At 56.7% G+C, this 25,368-nt stretch overlaps 1 protein-coding gene across 1 annotated transcript; it reads right to left on the minus strand.

Annotated features, from left to right (window-relative positions):
• Positions 1-3,434: 3,434 nt before the first annotated feature.
• NOTCH4 (notch receptor 4) lies at positions 3,435-25,368 on the minus strand. The gene is made up of 30 exons (XM_075555432.1): positions 25,305-25,368; positions 24,502-24,583; positions 23,966-24,294; positions 21,756-22,103; positions 21,532-21,654; positions 21,201-21,437; positions 20,918-21,073; positions 20,459-20,653; positions 19,595-19,708; positions 18,050-18,163; positions 17,841-17,963; positions 16,218-16,377; positions 15,163-15,308; positions 14,742-14,894; positions 14,493-14,610; positions 14,230-14,317; positions 13,755-13,908; positions 12,610-12,794; positions 11,645-11,897; positions 11,294-11,406; positions 9,080-9,603; positions 8,331-8,714; positions 8,049-8,224; positions 7,322-7,541; positions 7,132-7,238; positions 6,932-7,063; positions 6,171-6,466; positions 5,661-5,808; positions 5,162-5,259; positions 3,435-4,981 (listed from the first exon to the last, which is right to left on the minus strand). The coding sequence occupies exons 1-30, from the start codon at positions 25,366-25,368 to the stop codon at positions 4,286-4,288; spliced, it is 6,036 nt and encodes a 2,011-aa protein (XP_075411547.1). The 3' UTR covers positions 3,435-4,285.

The raw sequence follows: 25,368 nt of genomic DNA on the forward strand, positions 1-25,368 counted from the left end.
ACACACACACACACACACACACACACACACACCCAGGAAGGTTCTCTCAAGCACACACACACACACACACACGAAGGTTCTCTCAAGCACACACACACGCACACACACACACCCAGGAAGGTTTTCTCAAGCACACACACACACACACACACACACACACACACACCCAGGAAGGTTCTCTCAAGCACATACGTACACACACACACACACACATACATACACACCCCTAGCCCCTGGTCCAACATACCGTAAATATTACATATTTACGTAATATTCAACGAACGTGTTGAACAGTTATTCCTCCCCTCAAGGGGATGTGTACCAACCTATGGGAAAAGGGGGACAGATAGCATCCTGGCAACTCGGTTGAGCACAGACAAGGAATAAGGGCTACCTCCTCGGGGCATGGAGGAGGGGTATGGAAACTGAGCAGGGAGCCAACACTTTCTTCCGTCCTTGATGAGTGCTCATGGGTGGCTAGCTCCAAGGCGGCAGGGCAAACCCAAACCAATCTCACTGCCATGGAGCGCATTCCAGCTTCTAGAGATCCTGTAGGACAGGGTAGAACTGCCCCCTGTGGGTTTCTAAGACTCACTTAAAAAAATCATTTTATTGGGGTCTTGTCCAGCTCTTATCACCAATCCATCCATCCATCCATCCATCCATCCATCCATCCTTGTGTCAAGCACATTTGTTGCCATCATCATTTTCAAAACATTTTCTTTCTACTTGAGCCCTGGTATTGGCTCCTCATTCCCCCCCCCCCCACCTCTCCTACCCTCAATGAACTCTTGATAATTTTTAAATTATTTTTTCATGTCTTACACCTACTGGTCTCCCTTCACCCACTTTTCTGTTATCCGCCCCCCCCCCTGGGAGGGGGTTATCTGTAGATCATTGTGATCGGTTCCCCCTATCTCCTCCCACCTTCCCGTTCCCCTCCTGGTATCGACTATCGCTGTTTACAGGAGTAGAAAGCCTCATCTTTCTCCTGGAGATCGGACCGTGGTTTCAGACGGCTAATCTTGTGGTTAGCAGTCCCATGCTTAAGCGCTATGCCACCAGGACTCCTCAGGAACAGGATGAAAAACCAAACCCAACTCACTGCCATCAAGGTGATGCCAACTCATAATGACCCTATAAGACAGGGCCGAACTCCCTCTGGGAGTTTCCAAGACGAACGCTTTCCCAGAATAGCGAGCCCACGGCCCCAGCTTTCTCCTTTGTTGCTGGCTGACCTTGCAGCTCATTGGATACCCACTACACAATGCCACCGGGGCGCTTCCGAAGCAGGACAGGTGCCTCCGAAAGGCCACCTGCCGAGTTAAGGGGCTTACAGTGAATGGTGAGAACCTTGTTCTGGTACTCAGGGCTGTGCAGTCTCCCAGATTGTGCCACCTTCTACGCAAGGAACATGGGACTGTTGGCCGTTTCACAGAATTGATGTGGGGTTTAAATGTGATAGGCACCTAGTGAGTGCTGTTAATGATTAGCAGCCTTCAAATGCTTGGTCACTATCTTAGGCCTATCACTCCAGAGGGGTAACCAGGCTGCTGAGGGTTGGATCGTTTCCATGGGTGTACTCGCCCCATTTGAGACCTCAGCAATCAACTGGGACCCTCACTAACTGTCCTTGAGGGAGGGACAAGAAAGCGGGTATTCCCCCCAGAACAATGTACGACTTCAGAGGACAGCACTGAAGCTGCAGCTCAGGGAGAGAGACATCAAAGCACACGAGGAGCAAATGAAGGGAGAGGAAGAGAGAGTGGAGCACATCCTGGCCCACCAAGCCTTGAGGGTGATATCCCTGCTCAGAGCAGCCAGTGCACAGAGAGGACCATAGGGCTGGCCCCACTACGAGACTTGACATCTCTCACCGATCCATAGCGCAATGGGGAACAACACTGGAGATACAGTGTGGGAATTGTGCCTAATCTGACCCCACCACACAGAGGCAAAACACTAAGGGCGTGCAACAGAACAGCAAGGGAAGCAGAACAACGAAGTCCCCAGGGAATACCAAAATTAGACTTTGGGGTCAGGGTGTGGCACCTCATCAGACTTGATGGAAAATACTCTTAAAGGTCAACAAATAGGCCTTGAACTATTTACAGGGTTTTTATTTTGGTCTTTGGTTTGTCGTTTTCTTTTGTTACTTTGTTTTGCCTTGTCTTGTTTTTGTGCATATTATTGTCTCTGCAGGTCTATCTAGATAAGATAGGCTGGATGAACAAACTGGAGTAGAAAACAACGGACCAATGGTTCCAGGGAGACAGAAGGAAGTGGGTGTTAACAAACCTAGGGACAAGGGAACAACAAGTGATCCAAAATCAGTGGTGAGGAGGGTATAGGAGGCTTGGTAGGGCTTCATCAAGGGCAATGTAACAGAGGAATTACTGAAACCCAAATGAAGGCTGAGCATGATAGTGGGACAAGAGGAAAGTAAAAGGAAATAGAGGAAAACTAGGAGCCAAAGGGCATTTATCGAGGTCTAAATACAGGTATGTACGCATGTAAACATATATAGGATGGGGAAATAGATCCATGTGCTTATATTTATAGGTTTAGTATTAAGGTAGCCGATGGACAGTGGACCTCCACTCAAGTACTCCCTTAATGCAAGAACATTTTGTTCTATTAAACTGGCATTCCATGATGTTCACCTTCCAACACGATCGCTGAAGACAAAGCAGGTGGATAAGCAAATGTGGTGAAGAAAGCTGATGGTGCCCCGCTATCTAAAGATACGGCATCTAAGGTCTTAAAGGCTTGAAGATAAACAAGCAGCCATCTAGCAACAAAGCCCACATGGAAGAAGCACACCAACCTGTGTGATCACAAGGTGTCGAGATCAGGTATCTAAAAATCACATTATTGTAAATGAGGGGGAGTGCAGAGTGGAGACCCAAAGCCCATCTGTAGGCAACTGGACATCCCCTTACAGAAGGGTTGTGGGAGGAGATGAGCCAGTCAGGGTGCAGTGTAGCAACAATGAAACATACAACTTTCCTCTAGTTCTTAAATGCTCCCCACCCCTCCCTCACTATCATGTTCCCAATTCTACCTTACAAATCCGACTAGAACAGAGGATGTACACTGGCACAGATAGGAACTGGCAATACAGGGAATCCGGAACAGATGAACCCCTCAGGACCAGTGGTGAGAGTAGCAATACCGGTAGGGTGTAGGGAAGGTGGGATAGAAAGGGGGAACCAATTACAAGGATCTACATATAACCCCCTCCCTGGGGGTTGGGCAACAGAAAAGTGGGTGAAGGGAGACATCGGACAGTGTAAGATATGACGACATAATAATTTATAAATTATCAAGAGTCCATGAGGGAGGCTGGGCGGGGAGGGAGGGGCAAAATGAGGAGCTGATACCAAGGGCTCAAGTAGAAAGCAAATGTTTTGAGAATGATGATGGCGGCAAGTGTACACATGTGCTTGACACGAAGGATGTATGTATGGATTGTGATAAGGGATGTACAATCCCCCACTAAAATGATTTTTAAAAAAGTGGGTATGACCTAGTACACACCTTTCCCTAGCCTTGTTCTGCCTGGGAATTAAACCAAACATAGGATCGCCAAATGATTGGGGATTATTCTCACTTTGTAATAACAAAGCCTGTATCCGAATGTTGAACCTAAGGCACATAATTCCCAAAGTCATTCCCATATATTTATTATCGTTTGCCGCCCTGCCCCCGACCCTCCCCAAACGTCACTTCACAAGCAGCTTTATTGTAGGGGGACAGATTTCGGATATTAAATAGTGATGTCTTGGTTCCAGTTGAGGGGACATCTCCCATTGCACCCTGCCTGTAGCTTTTCATCCCTATTTTTCAGGGCGAATGGCTGGGCCGCCCTACCTTTTTTTTTTTTTTTAAAGTTGCAGCTTCTCTAGAAGGCTGTGCCTATTTTGGTAAGCCTCCACTTATTTTGGGAGGCAAACCAAACTCAAGAATTTACTTTTGGGGTTTTCAAAAACAAGCCCAAACTCACTGCCATCGAGTTGATTCTGATTCAGAGACTTTACAGAATAAAGTAGAAATGCCCTTTTGGGCTTCCGAGACTAAATATTAACAGGAATAGAAAGCCTCTTTTTCTCCCTGGGAGCGCCTCATGGTTTCAAACTGCTGACCTGTGGCTAGCAGTCCAAATCGTAACCCACTAGGCTACCAGGGGTTCTAGAGCCTCAGACTTGATTTGTGAGGCTTCCGGAACTGCTCGCACTTCGTAGTATTCCATTTAAAGCGTGCCCTGTGTCCCCTCCACAGCCTTCTAATTCTGGTGCTCGGACCTAGAACTAAGAGATTCGGGATCCCACACGGTTTGGGGAGATGCTCGCTCCGGAGATGGGGTAAGGCAAGGAGGCGGGATAGTCGTGCTGGGGGTGGGACCGCAGGCTCCCAGAGTCACCCAATCACAGGGCCAGTCAGCCGCCGAAGCCCCACCCCCGCGCCGGGCCACGCCTCCGGATCTTCCCCGCGTTACGCCAGGGCTGGGTCGAGGCCTGCGCACGCCGGCAGAAAACCTACGCCCACGCAGGGGCTGGCCTCCCGTTCCTCCTCCTGATAGGCTCCGGCCGTGCAAATAGGCCCCGCCCCCGCAGGCGACGACGTCAGCAGACACAGTCCGAGCTTGCAGACAAGCCCCGCCCTCTCGAGGGCCCGCTCCGGCGGAGAACGTCCGAGTGCGCGGCAGGGCCCCGCGCCCGCGAGGGGGCGCGCTCCGCGACGTGAGCCGGCCGCACAAGGCGGAGCCAGCTCCGCGGCCCGGCGCGGCTTTGTGACGCGTCTCCGGCGGCCCCGCCCCCTGCAGGAGCGTCAGCAGATCCCAGTGGTGGCGTTGGCGGGCGATGTCTCCGGGCGCGAGTCCGGCCTGGTCTCGCAGCCCCCGGGCCGCCCCGGCGCCCAGCAGCAACTGGGCCACCTCCACTGCCCCTTCTCGGGCCGCCAGGAACAGCGGGGTCTGCTCCTGTGAGAGAAAAAATGGCTAGGAAGGAGGGGCCAGGCAGGGCCGCGCTCCACGACCCCGCCCGCCGCGCAGCCGGCCCCGCCCCTGCACTTTTAAATTTAATTAATTTTGTTATCGTTGCTGGGCGCCTGCGCTTCCACGTCCACCCTTTTAAAAGGAAGCTCGCGGTTTCAGGCTGACCCTGCTGTCCTGGGCGTCTTTGTCGGCTCCAGCCTGCAGCAGCGAGCGGGCGGCCCGGGCGTTGTTCACGGCGGCGGCCCAGTGCAGCGCGGTTTTTCCTGCGGGATGACGTGGGGAGTTGTTACCCCCTCGGGGCTGGGGACCGACGCCCGGGTTCCGCTTTCCCACGGGTTCTGCCCTTGCGAGTCGCTCAAAGGCGGGAAGGGTTGCCAGGGCGACCGCCGACGGGCAGGAAGCTTTGTCCCCTGGTGACGTAGTCACTGGCGCGCGGGAGGGACAATGGGGCATTGTTCTAGGGTCGGTGCGACCGGGAGACCACCCTCGTTCTCGGCCCACATCCCTGCTGGCTGAGGAGTGGGGTGTCGTTGGAGGGGAGATAGGCGCGCTCCTCTTTTGCATCGCCAATGCGGTGCCGCCTTAGCCCGGGAAGGGATGACTGGACTTCCAAACTGCCCTTTTGCCGCCCCTCCCCCCTCTCTGTTTAACCTCGATCACTTACCCCACTTGTCTCTGGCCCCTACGTCTGCTTGGGCTGCAATTAGTTCTTCAACCAGATCCTCCACTGCTAGCCGGGCGGCCAACATGAGAGCTGTGGTCCCGTCCTCCGAGCGTGCGTCCACTGCCGTCTGCCGGCTCCGGAGCAGGAGCTGCGGGGCCAGAGAAGGCCAGTGACCTTTGGCACGTCCTGCACTGCCAGCTCAGGCCCTCAACACCTTTAACCTGTCCCCAGGCCACATCCAGGAGTGCCCTGGTTGGTATGACATTTAGTTGGTGCTTGGCTGCCAACTGCAAGCTTGGCATTTTGAGCCCACCTGGATGGAGGCATCTCGGAAGGAAGAGCTGGCCACTCACTTGCGAAAGGGCGGTGGAGCACAGTTCGACTCATGATAGGGGTGGCCATGAGTTGAAACGGGCTTGGGGCAGCTGGGTCATCGTACCCACCCACCCACCTTTCAGGAAGACTGCCCCAGCTTTACGTGAAACATCAGTCATGCTAGTGTTTGCTGACCTGGCAGACCTCCTGGGCGTCCGCAGCCACAGCCGCGTGAAGTGGGGTGCGTCCTGCCAGGTCTGGTTGGTTGGGATTGGCTCCAGCCTCAAGTAGGCGACGGGCAGCTGTTGGCCGGCAGAATCGGGCAGCCAGGTGCAGAGGGGTCTCCCCAGTGCCCACGGTGTGAGCCTGGGGACTGGCCCCTCCGCTTAGCAGAGGCTCCCATGGTTCAGGACTTCCCAGCCAGGCCCCTTCGAAGGTCCTGGCGGCCATCCCCCCACAGCAGACTGCTGACATCAAAGGAGTCACCCCATCTGTGGGTGAGAGTCGCAAGGAGCAAATCAGTCAGGGCACAATGACGCAGTCAGGGAGAAAGTGGAGGCTCAGGGGAGGCTCAGGAGGTGGAGAACCATGGCTGGAGGCCTCAGGAAGCCCAGCTCTGGCTCTTGACTCGGGGTGTTTTCAGTCAAGTGGCCTCTACTTCTACGGGCTTTAGTCTTAGCTTTAACGGGTGCCATCAGGCCTTAATTCTCTTGTAAGGTGTTGGTGGTTCTCAGACTCGAACCTGCAGCCTACGCACCTCACAGGCTTGACTTTCTGAATCTGCGTCTCCGGTGGAGCCCAGAGAAATGGTCAAGTTCCCCGCTGGTGAGCATTCTGCTGGTCCAGAGACTACATTTTGAGGACCAGTTTTGGGGTAACAACGCGACATGGAGTTGATTCTAAAAAGTGTCTGAGGAGGTGTACATTTTTCTTGTTGTGCTTGTAGCCTCACATACCAGGTCCACAGGTGTCCACGTCAGGGACCTCCAGCTCAGACTCCTGGGGGGGAGTCAGCATGGCTGTCTGGGGGAGCTCCCCACAGTCTCCGTTCAGAGTCCAGAGCTGGCACTTGGAAGGTGGAGTCATTCCTTCAACCTTGGGAGCCAGGGCGGGCATCAGTGAAGGCAGCTGACTCCACCTCCCTCTTCTTCATGACCCCCTCCCTGTCCCTGCCCTTTCCCTGGGCCACCCACCTCGCCCTCCTCAGGGCTCGAGCACATCACAACTCCGTCCTCTTCAGCTTCTGCCTCTGCCTTCAGGGCACTGGAGGGACGCGGGTGAGCAGAGGTTACCAGGGCTTGGGACCCTCAGAGTCTCCCCAAACCCCAGTTCCTCCTCATTCTCACTTGAGGCCGATGCTGTCCTCGCCCAGGGGCGGGCGCCGTCGGCAGCGGGCCCGCTGAGTTCTGGGCCGACTGGTGAAACCAGGGGGTAGCCAGAGGGCCCCGTGCTCCCTGCGTCGACGCCGGATGAGCTGGAGGACAAGAAGCGCCCCTAGGCCCAGGAGAAGCACCCCAGCCACCGGCGAGCACAGCACAGGCCAGGGGAGTTGATTGGCAGGGAACTCTTCTGGGGGGTGGAAGAACAGTCACAAAGATAGGCCATTCTTGGCCAGGTTGGTTATTACTGTGAGACCTTTGGGTGAGTGCAGTGACCTCTCTGTGCCTTAATGTCCTCATCTGTAAAACAGGCCGGCTGCAGTACTGCCTCGGGGTTACTGGGAGGATTAAATGAGCCAACGATACAAAAGCGCTTTGAGGTGGACGTGACTCCTGAGTGCCATGGAAGCACCGGCTGTCTCAATTCTTTCATGGATGTGAAGACGGTCGGATACTCTGCCCGGTAGAGGAGACGAGCCCGAGCCGGACTGTGCCGAGGCTCCGAGCATGGTTTGGATAAAGCACTTAGGGAAGTCCGGAAGGAGACTGCCTAGCAAATGGGCCAGGAGGGGTCCAGTTAGAGGGGTCAACAAGGGTAAGGGCATCCCAGCAACATTGGACCTCCATGGTTTGTTGCTGGCCCGGCGACTGACCTAGGAGCACGGGTCTGGGGCCATGGCAGGGGCTCACTTACCAGTGCCTGCACGAGGGTGGGCAGCCAGGAGAGGTCCAGGCAGCAGGGGGTCCAGGGCTCCCACCGCAGCCATGGCAGCAAGGAAGCGGAGCAGGAGCCCAGGCTCCCAGGGGCAACGGGATGCAGGGTGGTCGGGGCCACAGTGGGACCAGTCCACGCCCATCACCACCACGAACCTGTGGGGGAGGCACCTCAGAGACCTCTGTGTTGGTCCCTGGCTCCTGCCTTCCCTTTGCTCATTAAAACCAATGTCCGGCCCTCCCCTCTGCCCAGCCTTCTTACCCAGTGTTGGGAGAATCTGTCTCCTGGCCCTGAGATGATGTTGGGGGGCTTGCTGTCTCTTGCTGAGAGGGCCCCTGGGCTCCTCCCAGCTCCTCTTCGGCCTGGGGCCCAGGATAGGGGTACACCTTGTCCATGCCTTCTCTATCCTTTCTCACCCAGAGCCCCACCCTCAGGATCAGGGAGAGCCCCCGGGCCAGGGCAAACAGCTGCTGGTCCAGGGCCTGGGGGCTCAGCACCACCAGCAGGGCCAGGGAGGGCCCCCACTGTGAGTCCCCCGCTTGGGGCCTGCAGTCGCCCCCGTCCCAGCCGCACTCCCCAGTGTGACAGCCGTTCTCACAGTGCCCATTGTGGAAGTGGTCTCGGCAGTACTGGTCATAGGCTGGGCTGTGGGACACGGAGAGGGGCGTCAGGAGGCCAGGGAGGCCCAATTCTCCTCTCTGCCTCAGAGTCCATCTATCACCCCATCCCCACGCTGCCCTGGCTCCCTGCTGCCCTCTCCTCCTGTGCCCCCTGATTCCAGGGGCTCTCCTCTGCAGGAGAGGCAGGCCCTTTCTCTCCAGGGCCCTGGTTGCCAGGGGTATGCTTGTGGACTGGACTCCCAAACCTTGAGACAGGTACCCAGAGGCCATGCCCGCTCTCCATCCTCTATTCATTACCACCCGCCCCACTCCTTCACCCGTGCCCTCGGGTGTATCTGGCGAGGAAGGTGGAAATGCCCTGGGCAGCGGGCTCCTGGGCACTGGGCTCACCTGCAGGCTGGAGGGGTCTCACAGTCATAGCCATCAAATAGACACTCTTTGGAGGCACACTGCGGGTGGCACTGCCCATCTCGGAAGAGCAGCCAGCACCGGGAGTGGGCGGGGCAGCCCTTCCAGGGGTCAGGGACGCCCAGGGAGCAGTCCCCCCCATCCCAGCTGCCTGAGGGGCCACTGCAGCCTTCGTCGCAGGCCCCGTCTCCGCCTCTGCCCACACACCCTTTGGCCCCTGGCTTCTGACACCGGGGGCCTGGAGAGTTGGGAGGGCAGGAGCATCGAAAGCCGGGGTCCCCCAGCCCTGGTGTCTCTGAACAGCTGCCATTATGTAGGCATGGGGATGGGGGCCCGCAGCCTTGGGGAGCCGGAGGGGTCAGGCAGTCAGGGCCGCCATAGCCACTAAGGCAGGCACAGCGGGGAGGGAGGCCAGGCTTAGGGGAGGGCAGGCAAAGGCCACCATGGTGACAGTGATGGAGGCCACAGGAGGGCGATCTGCGGCTGCAGGTGGGGCCTTCAAAACCCTGCAGAGGGGAGGAGAGAAGGGGGTTGGGGGGGGAAGGACCCTTTATCCCTTGTTCCTCCAGCAAACACGCCTAGGTTCTCATAACACAGAGGGGCCCTATCAGCAAGGGATGTCCGAGAGCATCAAGCTACTGCTTTACAGCGGCACAGCCATGACTCGTGGTGGTGCCACGCAGCACACAGCACGCAGGAGTGGAAGTGGGTGAGTCACGGGGCGTGAAACAACCCCGATGCACTGTCATTGTAAATGTGAGACAGGTCCTGGGGACTGACTGCAAAGAGCGTGACGCTGCTAATAACGTTCCCAACACACCACCGATATGTTACTTAGGATCTGCACGGGGAATCTCTCCCTGGCTTCGGATGGGTGTGAGCTATGAGGAACTGAATTTAACACCGTCTGTTCATATTTTTTGGGGGGTGGGAGGGGCAGAGGGAGAATAGCATCATGAGTAATATGTGCACCATACGACGTTACAATGCCTAATTTGCTGATGTTTTCTTTCTCAGAGGTTCACTTGCAGACGTTCGGATGTGATGTTTCCAATGCCCAGAGACAAATAAAGAGGATTTATAAAGATACCGATAATAAAAGGCTGAACCAATTTAGGATGGAGGTCTCAGAAAGGACACGCAGCGTCAATTGGGTGCGTGCGTATGTGTACACATATGCACTTATGTGCACACACAGACATACACGTACACACGTGCACGTGTAATTCAAACCCATCCCTGGCCATTGGGTCAGTCCCAATGCATCGTACCCCTACAGGGCAGGGTAGAGCTGCCCCATCGAGTGTCCTTGTCTATATTGTCTTGACAGAAGCAGACCAGGAGATCTCTCTCCTGAGGCGCTGCTGGCTGGCCTCAAACTGCCAACCTCTCAGTGAGCAGGCCAGCATTTTCACCACTGTGTCACCGTGACTGTGTGTGTGTGCACATGTAAATATGATCAGCAAGGAGCCCTGGTGGTGCCAGGTTAAGTGCTGGCAGGGCAGCAAACAATATATATTCTGCATAAATTTTTTTTAAAATATTTATGGGATCAGGTAGCCGCATCACTTTCCCTCCAAAGCTAGGATCAGAGGGTGGGTTTGAACCATGGAACTTGCAGTTCATAGCCCAATGCCTACCCTACATTGCCACTGGGGCTCACCTTATACTACATAAAAATCCCTAAAGACACACAATACACACACACACACACACACAGACACACTTCCTCCTGGAGGAGGAATAGGATAGAGGAGGGTCACATGAAGTAGATCCAAGTTATTGTCAATATTATCCTTTTTAGATTAGGTTCGTGGGTGTTCTGTTGTTAAGAAGTAAATTGAAAGCTGACCATGCATACGCCAATGATGTTAGTGTGTCATGGACCAGAGCTTGTTAAGATCAATCTAGCTCCAATCATCAGAGGTCCATTACATCTGCACACATACGAACATTCAACTTGACCTTGGGAGCTCTTGGCAAAGGTCTGATTCTGAGATATTTCATTCATGTTACTATAGGACCTTGTCTTTCCTGACTGCTTCGTGGATCCACTCACTACCGTGAACCTAGACCAGCTTCCTCTCCTAAGTTTCTGCTCCAGAGTCCCCCTGGTTCCCCCCCCCCCCATAGGGTTCCAGTCCAATGGCACGGGTGCTTGAGGACAGGAGGGAAAGGGGCTTTGTGGTCACTCACCGTGGGGCAGTGGCAGGTGAAACCTGGGGCTGATCCTGTGGCCGCCTCACAGGACCCTCCGTGGGAGCAAGGCTGGCTCTGGCAGGGGTCTACCTCCACCTCACACCACTGGCCTGGCAATACAACAGGGGACATGAGACCGGCCTTCACACATGCTTCCGTCACTGCATCTCCTGGCCCCTCCCTGGGAGCTGGACCAGCACCAGACACAGGCACGGCATCTTGGGCATCTTTGGATCGTGGAAGGTGGGTGGACAAGAGGACTTGGTTGCTTTAGGGGTGAGGACTGTCTAGGTGTCCTTGACCTGCTCAGGTGTGCCCCAAGGATGCCTTTGCACCCCTCCCTCTCACCTGTGTGTCCAGGCAGACACTGGCAGTAGAAGGCATTGGCCAGAGGGTGGCAGGCTTCAGTGCCCTTGGGGTGGCAAGGCCGATCCAGGCACTCATCCACGTCCCCCTCACAGCGCAGGCCCACGAAGCCAGGAGGGCAGGAGCACTGGAAGCCTCCAGGTTTGGGGGTACAGGTCCCGTGGTTGTGACAGGGTTGGGATTGGCAAGCATCAGGTTCCTTGGAGCAGTTCTGCCCGCTGTAGCCTGGGGCACACTGTGGACAGAGAGGTGTGGGGAAGGGTGTTCTGGGCAGAGGCAACAGCAGGGGGAAAGGCAGAGGGGCAGGGACCAGTATGGGTGTGCAGGGAAGCCGTTGTGTGTTGTCCGGCGGCTGCAGACTGCGCCCACTAGCCTATCCTAAAGGTTGTCGGTTTGAACCCCCAGCGGCCCTGTGGAAGGAAGACGGGGTGACTGTGTAAAGATCACAGCCTCGATGTCGCTGAGAACTCGTGAGCGCACCGTGAATTGGGATCCATGCGGTAGGCTTGGTTTGGCATGGGAGCAGAGTCGGAGGGCTGAGCACGCCGGAGAGGCAGGCAGGGCCCTGGCCCTGGGCTGGGTTCCAGCAGCGGAGGGTACCTGCTGTCAGGTGTAACCAGGGGCGTGACCAGTTAGTCCAGCATATTCAGGAGAGCAGCCTGCTTAGGCCAGGAGAGACGGAGTGGGTTGGAGCACAAGGTCGGAGACAGGGACGCTGATGAGGAGCCTGCTGCAGGTGTCCAGGTAGAATGCAGACAAGGCCTGAACTCAGGCGGTCGGATGAAAGGGAGAGGCCCAATCTGAGAGCTATTTAGGTGGCGAAATGACGCGACTTGGTGACTGGTTGGATGTGTACGGAAAGGGAGGAGAGAGGGGTGGGGGTGAGGGGGGGCCTTTGTCTACTGTCTTTCACTTCCTACTCGCCCGCCTCCCCCCTTCCCTCTCACCTGGCAATGATAGCCATTGGGCTGGGTCACGCAGGTGCCCCCATGCTGGCAGGGCCTGGACTCACACAGGTCCACCCTGTCCTGGCATTGGCTGCCTTGGAATCCCGGGGGGCATTGGCAGGAGTGGGAGGGGCCGCGGTCGACACAGAGCCCTCCGTTCTGGCACAGGGAGGAGACCTCCGTGCCTGGGAAGAGAAGCAGACGGGACTGGTGTCGCTCGGGTGGCAGGGCTGGTGGCGGAACAGCAGAGACCATTGTGATCTCTTGGGGGCAGCTAGCATTCTTGGCGTGGGTGGAGGTTCTGAGCCCGAGGCATTAGTAAATCCTGACCCTAAAGTGGTTAGAACATCACCTTCCTCCTCTGGCCTCTTTCTTGGTTTACAATCAATCTCAAGGAAAGCAGGGCTGGCGGGCAGCTCTGGGTAAGCGTATGTGGTTTATCTTGGTGGTGGTCTTGTTCCCTGTATTTTATATCCTCTCTGATGTTCTCTCCCTGGGAGCCCTGCCAACCACCCCTTCACCCTCTGTAATCTCTTTCCTGGACTCTTCATCACAAACCTTGCCTGAAAAAGGAAGGTCTGCTTTCACATTGTGTTACCCCAAACTGATCGGGGTGGGCTGGAACACAAGGGGTATAAAGAAAACTCCCCGCCACCGAGTCTGACTCACAGTGCCCCCATAGGAAAGGGCAGCACTGCCCGCCCTTGGGGGTTTCAGAGACTGTAACCCTTTCCTCTTTATGGGAGTAGAAAGCCTTGACTTTCCCCCATGGAGCAGCCAGTAGTTTCAAACTGCTGACCTTTTGGATCACGGCCCAACGCATAACCACTCTGCCACTAGGGCATGGCAGATCTTTGGGCTCAATGTGATGTACTGAATGTTGCAAGGAGAGTGACAGAGCTGAGTTGTGTTCCAGTGGAGTCATGCTGACGGAGGGGGGGTTGCTGGCATGCGGTGACAGGAGCTGAGTGTGGGCGTGAACTAGAGGGAGCAGTGGGATTAGTGACGGTGGGTGGGGCTTGCATGGCTTCGAGCCTCTGGTGTTGGTCTTGGCTCAAGGTTGAGTGTGGGTGCTCCTCAGGATGGGGTAGAGGAGTATCATTCTTCTCCTTTATCTGTTTCCCAGTCTGCCCTTGGCCTGGTACCTCGGCTCAGAGCAGCCCTCTGGCAGGGGGAGAGGGGCACGTCACAGAGAGGCCCAGTCCATCCTTGGGAGCACAGACACTGGAAGGAGGATCCAGCCTGAAGGCAGTGGGCATTGGGTGGACAGGGCTTCTGGACACAGAGGTCCACCAGGGTCTAAGGGGAGGAGCAGGAGACAGGACAGAGCATCAGATTTACAGATCCAGGCATGCACTGCCAACCTTCAGCTTCTCCACATCTCTCTCTATGACTTTCTTTGGAGTGGTGTGCGACCAGGCGACCACCCTTGATGTCCTTTGATACCCACCTTCTAGAACAGACCCTGGGATCGGAGGTCCCTTGATCCTTGCTTTTTTGGTTCAGTACAATGTTCAAGATAGATTCCAACCTACCTCTACCCGACTATTGTCCTTTACTTAGTCCCAGGCCCTCTTTCCACTAGAGCTCTCGGGTCACCCCTGGCTCAGTACAGCTTACCTGGCAGCTGCCTCCTGTGTAGCCAGGGGCACAGAGGCAGCGGGGACCTTGAGGGCCATCTTGGCAGGTGGCCTGGTTCCTACAGGGGCTGGACAAGACAGAGACAGAGCACAGTCGGGAGGAGGTCCAAGGGCGATGGGAAACCAGGAGGGCAAGTCAAGTGAAGGCTTCAGGGAGGTGCCATGAGAGACAGCTGAGAGCCCAAAGGCAGCAGGAGAGGCGGAGGGCCTCCCTGCCTTCCTGGAGGGGGGGAGGTGTCTCACCTGTCTGCACAGCTGGGGCTGATCCTTCCTTCACAGCGTGGGCCCTGGAAGCCCTTGGCACAGAGGCAGGAGGCGGCGCCAGGCCTGCTCACACAGGTCCCCCCATTGAGGCACGGGGCTGGAGAGAGGAGGCTGTGAGGGGTTGGGTTCCTGGCCTGTGACCTCAGTCACCTTCCACACACGGACCCCCCCACCCCCCATCTGCCCCTTGCCCCTGTGGTCTATTCCCAGGACACGGTGCACACTCACCAGAAGCACAGTAGTCAGTGTGGGTCTGGCAGCGGAGCCCTGTGTGGCTTGGAGGGCAGGTACAGGAGAACCCCCCGGGGCTGGGACTGCAGGAGCCACCATTGAGGCAGGGTCCTGAGTGACATGCTGTTACCTCCTCACTGCAGGTGGGCCCTGAGGGAGACCGGGTATGAGATGGGAATCCTCCTTCTCTCCTCTCTCTACCTTTCGTTTGCCTCCACTTCCTCATCTCAGTTTCTGTTCTTCCCCCCACCCGACCTCTTCTTCTTCCCACCTCCTGCACCTCACCAGTGTTCCCCACAGCCCAGGCCCAGTCCTCTGGGGTGTTGACTGAGACTCAGAGCCTTTGGACACATGTCTCCACTGGCCTTGACCTTGACTTGGTCAGCCCAGGGTGTGCACGATTTAGAGGGGGCCTCACCTGTGTAGCCTATGGGGCAGGTGCAGTTGTAGCCAGAGGGTATGGGGGAGCAAGTCCCGCCATGAGCACAGGGCATGGAGACACAGCCCCCTAGTTGCACATCACACTCCTCCCCTGTCCAGCCCAGGTCGCATACACAGGAGGACCTGGTGAGGAAGAGAAAGGGGGGCGGCGCGGGGTGTTTCCTTCTCCTAATGGATCTGCTCCCATCCCCACTGGCCAGCACTCACTGACCTCTTGTTTCAGGTTTGAGATCTCTTTCTTCCCTGAATTTGGTTTCAGAATCATCCTCCCCCGAATATGCTTCATTTACACACACACACACACACACAATCCTCCTCCCCCGAATATGCTTCATTTACACACACACAATCCTCCTCCCCCGAATATGCTTCATTTACACACACACACACACAATCCTCCTTCCCTGAATATGCTTCATTTACACACACACACACACACACACACTCCTTCCCCAAATATGCTTCATTTACACACACACACACACACAATCCTCCTCCCCTGAATATGTTTCATTTACACACACACACACACAATCCTCCTCCCCCGAATATGCTTCATTTATACACACACACACACACACACACACACACACACATAATCCTCCTCCTCTCTCTCTCACTTCCTCTATTACTGATTTTCTTCATTAGGATGCAAACTTCACGAGAACAAGGTACTTTGTCTTTTGTTCTTGTCTCTTCCCCCAGTGACTGGGACAGCAATAGTAGGTAGTAGATGCTCAATAAATGCTTGCCGAATGAATGATGGCTTGGCCCGGGGGTTTACTGCTCTTCTTTCAGTTAGGATCCCTAACTCTTTCCCCCCCCCCGCCCCATTATTTGTGAGCCTTTCCTTTTTAAGAAAACGCTCACAAATCCAGCATACCCACTGGCTGTGACCTAAGAACTAGGTCATCTCCTCCCTGTTCAACACTGGTCACATCCCACAGACCCTCCCCTTACCGCTGTCCCCTCCACCCATGCCGAAGAGGACCGAGAGGAGGCTGTGGAGGGAGAGGGCTTGGAAGGTGTTACCTCTGACAGTGCCCATGCTGGCACGTGCAGTTGTCTGCACTGGGGGCACATCCAGGGCTTCCATCAGGGCAGACGCAGAGGGCCTTGTCCTCCCAATCTTGGCATCCTTGTTTGTGCTGGCACAGGTTGGGGGCACACAGGGGCACCTCACAAAACTGGCCTGGGGGAAGAGAGATGGCTCAGCGGGAAAACAGAGTCCTTCCATGTTCGTGATGGGGCCAAAGACCACTTCTGATTCATGACTTGCTCGCTTCCCCCAAGGACCCGTCGTCTTTCCATGGCTTCCTACTGCCTCTGGGACATGTCTGGACTCCTCAGGGTCCTATACAGCATGACCTTCCTACAGCTGCTCCCTTTCTCACCTTTGCTCGGCTTTCTTGAATGGGATGCCTTTTGCTTCCGTTTGCATGTGGAGTTATTTCCAACCTAAACAGTGTCTGACCATTCTATCTTGACAAACTCCTGCTCATACTTCGAAGCTCAACTGGGCCATCACCTTCTCCAAGAAGCCTTCCTGTGATAGGTAAGTTTCTTGTGCCAATCTGGCCTATAGGAACATGTGGGATTAATAAGGTCGCAGTTTGATTGGAGGGCAAAGAGAGAAATGGCTCGGCAAGGCCCGCCCCTCTCTTTCTTGCTCTCTGGTGATGAGATCAGTATGCGGCTGCTTTAGCTGGTTCTGTGCCTCAACTTGTGAGCTGCACTACCTGTGGGGCAACCAACCCGTGAATCGTGTTGCTAGAGCTTGAGGGTCTTTCGAGACCAGCTTCGCCACGCTGCTGGTGTGTACATCGCTTGAGCTTGAGGTTGGCCAGTTTTGTCATCTTGCTTTGCTTGAGTTGGATATCCCATCTGGGCATGCTTCACTAAGCTCCGGAGCTGCTGGCTGTTGGTGGCCCACCCTGCTGTTTGCTGCCTGTGCCTGCATTGCCTTAGGGAGGACTCAGCTGTCTGCTTCCTTGACCTTGGACCCAGCAGCCCTCTTGAGTAGAAGGACTTCAACTTTAACTGTTTCATGAAGGTGAGTTGAACTGAGCCCTCTGTACTGCTGTGTGGACTAATTAGCTGTTATATTCCTTTGTGCTGTATCTGTCTATTCATATATCACCTTCACGGGAGGTGATTGAAGATCCCGTGGCTCAAGTCAGGTGCACTGAGCTGAAAAGCCAGCAGTTTGAACCCACTAGCTACCTCATGAAAGTAGGCTGTCTGGTTTTGTACAGATTCACAATCGTAGAAAACCAAAGGGGCAGTTCCATGCTGTCCTGTAGGGTCTCAGCATATCGACATTGACTCAGTGGCAGTGGGTGCATTTCATCCGAGGTAGGTGATGTTCCATGAATGCTTGCCAAATAAACAAGGGAATGACTTCCACTTGAGCCCCACCTTCTGTACCTGAGCTCCATTCATCCCATTCATGTTGGACTCAGGATGAGTCCTACGGTGTCCTTGACCCTCATGCTCATGGTTGTATGGCTCTCCAGAGTTGACACTGAGCAACACTAAAGAGGACACTACCATTTCTGTTTCACATCCCACCCCTCAAATCTCCACCAAGCACCCCCTCTCCCTAAATGGACTCAAGCCTCCTGCCAGCCATTTCCAATGCCTTCCCCTGCTTACCTGTGAGGCCAGAGGGGCAGAGGCAGGAGAAGCCTCCTGGGAGATCCTGGCAGCTGGCACCGGTGGGGCACGGGGCACTCAGACACTCATCCACTTCTTCCTGACACTGTGGGCCTTCAAAGCCTAGAGCACAGGAGGCGGCTCAGGGACCTGCCTAGCCTTCTGCTCCCACCAACCTGCACCCCTCCAGTGTGGGAGCCCCACTGCACCTTGGAGACACTTGCAATGGAAAGCTCCGGGCTGGTCCTGGCACTGCCCACCGTTGGCACAAGGAGAGCTCACGCACTCGTCGATGTCCTCCTCACATCTCGTGCCCGTGAATCCTGGCGAGGCAGGGTGAGATGGGGGAGAAGGTGAAGGTGAGCCGGAGGGCTTCCCAGGGATGTGTGAATGGTTGGGGGTGGCGGTGCCAGGAAGGTGATGCAGGTGAAGCTGGGCCCCTTGTTAGCTGTGTGATTCGAGGCAAGTTACTCAACCTCTCTAGACCCAGTTTCCTCCTCTGTAGAAACGGAATGATAATAGCATGACCCCAGGGTACTGTGGAAGGCGTTACACAGGAGAATGCTGGGAAAACACGTTAGCCAAGTGGCTAGCCTGGAGTACTCGGTCAATGTCAGCTGGTAAACCTAGCAGGAAATGGTGGGGGGGGGGTGCTAGGGGTGCTGGAGGAGAAAGACATGGTGCCACGTCCCATGTCCAGGTTAAGCAGTGCCAGCCTGGAACCCCCACCTCAGGGAGAGGACACGGAAGACTCCGGGGAGGATGAGAAAGGAGTGACTTGGCGGGAACTGTGATGAGGTGGGTGATCACGGCAATTTTAATTTTCGGGTGGTATGTCACTGACGAGAGATCGGGGAGCGGAGAAAGGGCCTGGTAAAATGCGGACCGCGTTGGCCAGGCGAGAGGAGTTCAGGAGGCTTGATGTGGGGAGAAAAATGTAGAATAAAATTCAGTTGCTCAAACAGGCCAGACCTACTGGACCGACAGGGACTAGAGGAACCTCTGAGACGATAGGACATTTGAACTCAGCACGGAAGCTACTCCAGTCCCATCTGTGAGTCCCATGCTCCCTTCTGCAGTGAACTGCAGGAGACCGACATTCAACCGGAAACCAAGATGACACCAGTATGGGAAGGGATGCCGAGGCCACGGAGGCAAAAGAGGCAACGGAAACGCAGTCACCCTGCACACGACATCCCCTTAGGTCCTGCCGTGGCGCGGGAATCTTGCTGTTACCCCTGCGTTATGTGTTAAAGATGCTTCAGTGTGCCTGTGTCTTCCCTCTTTATGCATACATGCCAGGACAGACATTCCACAAGCTGATGCTAGGTACGAACTGTCCCTCGCGGTACCACTTCCATGTATGACTTAAGGACGGATTTGGGAACGGGACCCCCTGGTAGTACAGGGGACACACGCACGCACCAGGTCATGCACACCGAATCAACTACATGCATGTGTCCTGCAGTGCTTCCACAATGTCCAAATCCCGCCCCGTCCTGCTGCACACGCCATGCGGCGGCTATGACGGGCACGGGAAGGCTGGTGCACAGTGAGCACTGTAAACAACCTCATAGAATAACATACGGACGCATCGTTCCGCGGGGACCTGGTTGGCCGTGTACCCTTTCACCAGCCAGACCATTAAATGCAGGCCATTCAATAAACACAGCAGCAGGCTTTGGGAGATGGCTGGCCTGACCGCTGGGGTTTCCGAGGCCCGGGGCGGAGGGGCTGCGGGGCACTGCACCCACCGGGCGGGCAGACGCACAGGAAATCGTTGCGCAGGTCCTCACAGCCAGCGTGGTTCAGGCACGGGGCCGAGGCACACTCGTCCGTCTCCACCTCACAGAGCTGCCCTTCCAAGCCTGAGGACACGCATGTGTTGGGTGAGGCTCAGCCAGGCCAGGCCTCCCTTAGCCGGCCCTCTTCTGTCCAGGCGACTCAAGGTTCTAGAGCCAGCCTTGCCCGGTCACGCACATAGAATCATTGGGTAGCTCCCACTGGGCAGCACCCCCCGAGTGCTTTGGCTGTGGGTAGGAGGCGTTAATCTCCAAAGCCCCAGGCCTCTGCGTTCGGTGTCTCAGTCTCCTTCCTGTGCAAACCCAGGCAGCTGGACACCTGCTCAGGGCCAGTGCCTTTTGGGGGCCACACCTGTGCGTGTTGCGGCAGTGCTCACGGGGTGTTGACCCCTACCTGAGATCCTGACTTGGGCAGTCACTTGCACGGTGAGTCATTCTTGCTACCAGGGAGACCAGCAGTGTCCAAGCGGGGGTTTGCGGGGCCTTTGTGCGGCTGTCACCCCCATCTCTGGGCCGCCCCTGGTCTCCACTGCCTCACCCCGACTGAGACTGGCTGGCATACGCTCTCAGCACTGGCTACCTTTCTCCTCTCACCTGGGGAACCTGGCTCGGGAGCTCTTTGTTACCCAGAGCTATTCCTATTTGTGACCACCCTTCTCCTAGCCCTTGTGGCGTCTTCCTCTAGGCGAGGGGGAGAGGAGACGAAACACCCAGCTGGCCTGAGGCCCTCCTTGCTCTGAGAGCAGATGTCTGCTAGAGACAGGATCTGCTCCCTATCACCCCCGCACCCCTGCTGAGGCCCCATCTAGCCACTACCTGGCGGGCAGAGGCAGTGGAAGGTGGCGAGCAGGTCCAGGCAGGTGCTGCCTGGGTGGCAGGGCTGGGACAAGCATTCATTGTGGTCGGTTTCGCAACGGGAGCCGGTGTAGCCGGGAGGACAGAGGCAGTTGAAGGAGCCAGGGGTGTTGAGGCAGGAGCCCCCATGCTCACAGGGGCTGGGGCCTTGCTGGGCTGCGGGAGAGAAGAGCTGGGAGTCGGGAAAAGCAGGGGGCACTCATTCGTGGTTCATGAGGGTATGCAGGGCTTGTCTTTAAGACGGAGGAAGACTCGGGTGTGGGGGCAGGGGAACCCATGGGGTGTGCAGCCTGAGGCTTGATGGAGACATACCGAAGCTGGCGAGATGCCGGCTCCCTTCTGTCTTGGGTACGGAGGCTTGTCTGCCCCCCATGCCCCCACTCCCTCCCTACCGAACACATCTGCTGCATTGGGTCTCACCCATCAGACACTCGTCCACGTCCTCATGGCATGTGGCCCCAGAGTAGCCCGGCTGGCACAGACAGAGGGTGGAGCCTGTCAGGGGGTTGGTGCTGCACTGGGCCTCCTTGTGGCAGGGCTGGCTCAGACACAGGTCCTCCAGGTGGCACAGAAGGCCTGGGGGAGGGGACAGCAGGCAGTGCGGGAGGCTCTCAGAGGCCACAAGGAGCTCCCACCTGCCCCCTGGGTGCTTCCCCCTCCCCTGCCCCCTCCACCTCTCCGGTACACTCCGCTGGTCCCATACCTGTGCGGCCAGGTGGGCAGAGACAGGAGAAGGAGCCCACGCGGTCAACGCAGGTGGATCCCGGGGCACAGGTGGCAGCGGCACAGTCGTCCAGGTTCTCCTCGCAGCTGGGGCCTCCCCAGCCGTTCACGCACACGCAGTGGAAGCCCCCAGCCGAGTTCTGGCAGGTGCCCCCATGTTTGCAGCGAGGAGGACCTAGGGCCTCACACTCCACCACGTCCTCAGAGCAATCCCAGCCTGCGGGGGGTCAGGAGGAGGACCCGGGCTGAGGGCTTTGAGCTGGCAATGGGCGAGGCCAGGGCCACTGATGGATGTGGCTTCACTCACTCACCTGTCCAGGTCTCCGGGCAGAGGCAGGTATAGGCATTGAGCCCATCCTGGCATGTCCCCCCATTCTGACATTGGTGCCCAACACAGTCGTCCGGGTTCACCTCGCAGGCTGGGCCTGTGAAACCTGGCGGAGGCCTGGGATCAGCTAGGGGCGGGGGCTGCCAGGGGAGACGACCCTCCCTGCCCAGGGAGAGGGGCTGCGGGCAGGGCCTTGTGAGGACCTACCTGGTGGGCAGAGGCAGATGTGGGAGGTGGAGCCGCCCCCCGGCACCAGCTGGCAGGTCCCCCCATTGGGACAGCCCCTGGGAGGACAAGGTCCAGCTCGGAGCCCACAGAGGGCACTGTTGCGCCCTGGGGGGCAGACACACTGGAAGGAGCCCAGGGTGTTATGGCAGGAGGTGCCCTCGGGGCAGGGTCCTGGCTCCTGGAAGCACTCATTGACATCGTGTTCACAAGCATGGCCCTCGAACCCAGGTGGGCAGTGGCACTGGATCTGGGGGTAGGTGGACAGGCACACCCCGCCATTGACACAGGGGTTGGCTGAGCAGAAGTCCCGCAGCTGGCAGTGCTCGCCTGTAGCAGAGGGCAAAGGGCAGAGGGGGGCTTTTCTGACGCTGCACACACTCCAGTGCATCTGAGAGGAGCCGTCGGCCAACCTCACGTTCCTTTATCTCCCCCACTTTATGACCCCCACTTTTAGGTAGGCATTCTGATAGCCATACCAACTTCACAGACCACAGGCACCAGTGGTGACAGGCAGCCGTGGCCCAGCCACAGTTTAGTGCATTGCACACCTACTATGTGTTGGGGATGGAGCCCGGGGAGCGCTCTTGTCCTCTCAGCAACCACCGTGTGCCCTTTAACAGCTTAGCTTGTCGGCTGACAAGTGAGCTTGATTGTCTTGTGCAAGGTCATATAGCCAGTCAGTGGCACCCTGGCTTTCGGCCCCAGCGCGTGCCTTAGAGCCCACCCCTCCCCACCCCCAAATGACTCAACGTGGGCCATGACATCACTGCCCTCTAAGTTACCACATATGCTGCCTGATTCCTGGCTCCTCACACCAGGTCTCCGTTCTAGTTTCCTCCCTGTCTCCGTTAGTTCTGAAACACCCGGGCAGCTTTGAACACTCCCCATGCCCTGCGCCCTCCCCAGACCTATGAACCCCGCCTTTCTGGGGGGGGGGGCACATCTGAGATGTTGAAGTTGCCAGGCGGATTGCCACACTGGCTGAGCTCTAGAAGCCTTCCCCCCAATTCATGTTCACAGTTGCACCCTCTCTGGGGGCTGCTGCACTTTCCAACCATGTCTCCCCCATGTGGCCTTTATGTCCTGGTCCAGCCTCTGCCATCCTGGCTGGAGCCTGTGGGCCCCTGTTTTCCAGGGCTTTGCCGCTCTGTCCCTGGCCTTCTGACAACATGGGTGGCTGGCCGAGGGCAGCCCATCGTGCCTGGCCCATAGCCCTTCTCCTGGAATGGGCCCCAAATGCCTCGTCGGCAGCAAGTCCTTGCCACCCGACTCCCACCATGGCTCCCTCCCCTGGCAGGCCTTCCAGGTGACCACCTGCCGCACCATGCAGCACAGATGCTCGGAATGCAGGGCCCTGGAAGACCCTTTGGTGGGCGTGACAATGAACCTGCAGCTGTCTGAGGAGGGTCAGGAGAGGGAGCAAGGGAGCTCACTAAGGGGGCTACTTAGCAACTGATTTGAAAATGTTTCAACATTTTAGCCAACAGTGTCCCTATATTGGCGAATTCCCTTCTTGGGTAAGTGGTCACCAGGAATTGGCTTGTTCATGACCAATATTGAGAGTAGCCATACAAGGAGGGGAAGGGGAAGGTGGGGGGCGATAGGGAGAACCGATCACAATGATCTACCTATAACCCCCTCCCAGGGGGATGGACAACAGAAAAGTGGGTGAAGGGAGATGTTAGTGTAAGACATGAAAAAATAGTAATCATTTATAAATTATCAAGGGTTCATGAGGGAGGGAGGCAGAAAATGAGAAGCTGATCCCAAGGGCTCAAGTAGAAAGAAAATGTTTTGAGAATGATGAAGGCAACAAACGTGCAAATGTGCTTGACACAATGGGTGGGGATAAGAGTTGTACGAGCCCCCAATAAAATGATTAAAAAGGAAAAAAAGGAATTGGCTTGTTGATCCTCACGGTCTCTGTCCTTCTAGGCCAGCGGGTCTCAACCTGTGGGTCTTGACCCCTTGGGGGGGGGGTGTTGTCGAACACAAGGGTCGTGCGCTTCATAACAGTAACAAAATGACAGTTATGAAGTAGCAAGAAAATGATTTTATGGTGTGTGTGGGGCATCACCGCAACAGGAGGAACTGTATGAAAGGGTCTCAGCATGAGGAAGGTCGAGAACCACTGCTCTAGGCGCTAGTCCTGTCTTCCCCTTTCCAGACCCACCTTCATCAGCGCTTACCTGTCCATCCAGAAAAGCACTTGCACTGGGAGCGCCCAGAGGCCTGGATGTGGCAGCGGCCCCTTTGGTAGCAGAAGAACGGAGAACAGGGGTCCGCCAGCTGGGCCTGACACCTCTCACCAGTGAAGCCAAGGGGGCAGGTGCAAAAGAATCTGGGCACCAAGGGAGAGGGTGGCCCAGGGGAGCTGGGCACCAAGGGAGAGGGTGGGCCAGGGGAGCCTGGGAGGGCAGGGAGCAAGGCTTGGCAGCTGCCCCCATTCTGGCAGAGCTGGGCATCCTGGCAGGGATCAAGGAACTGGCACGTCTCGCCCAGGAAGCCAGGGGCACACCTGGGCAGGAAGGAAGAGGAGAGTCACTCTTTTGGCTCCCTTCTCTGGCTGACTTATCACCTGGACTCTTTGACCTTCATCCTCCCCTGTCCTCCTCCCTCTCCCCTGCCTCCTTCCTTCTTCCTTTTTCCCTCTTTCTGGACTCTTCCTCCCTGGCTCTCCCAGTTTCTCATCTTCCAGGGTTCAACTCCCCTAGGACACACTCACTGGCAAGCCTCTTGGCCCGGAGACAGGATCAGGCAGCTGCCCCCATTGGCACAGGCTTCTGGGAAATTCCTGCACAGCAGTCCTATGGATGGAGAGGGAGGGTTAGCTGGGAGGGGGTGTCCCACCTTTCCTCTTTCAGGGACCTGCCCGTGGCAGCCCAGCCATGTGCTCTCTAAACCACTGTCCTCCGTCCCCACGTGGTCCCCATACCCCAGCCCCCCAGGTCTCAGCTTCTCCGTTTTGACTCCCCCCTTTCCTGTTTATTCTCTGGCCTTCAGCTCCAGCCTCAGGCTCCATCCCTGGGAAGCAAGACAACAGGAATCGGGGGTGGGGGTGGGGGGCAGCTCCCTGGAGGTGAATGGCTGAGACGTGGAAGGGATTTCCTCTCGGAAGGGCCAAGCACTAAGCCATCCGGGGGGTGGGGACAGCTGGACCAGGAAAGGAACTTGGTGGGCCCTTGACCTTTCAAGGTCTCCAACTGCTGCCCCCTCACCTCTTGCAGGTGGTTAAGTCGATTCCCCACCGCCTAACATGGTTGCCAGAGCCCTCTGCCTCTCAGCTCCAGGGTAGACTGGGTTGTCTCTGGGGGAGGGCACCCCTTGCCCATCCCCCAGTAGTCTGGCATTGGGCCCAAAGCCTTGGCATAGTTGCCTCTCCCATAGGCTGTCCCCATGGCGGGACGAAGATATTCTCCACCAACAGCCCCTCAGAGCCTGGGGCTCCATCCTCTTCCGCACCCGCGACCCCCCTAGACATCCTTCTAGGGGAGCTGGTTCCCCGTTTCTCCCCTCCGCGGTCCTCACCTCTGGTTTTGATCATGGAGAAACACGGTAGCAACAGCAACAGCAGCAGCGAGGGGGGCTGCAT

This window comes from Tenrec ecaudatus, chromosome 7 (genome assembly GCF_050624435.1).
Source record: "Tenrec ecaudatus isolate mTenEca1 chromosome 7, mTenEca1.hap1, whole genome shotgun sequence".
NCBI lineage: Eukaryota > Metazoa > Chordata > Mammalia > Afrosoricida > Tenrecidae > Tenrec > Tenrec ecaudatus.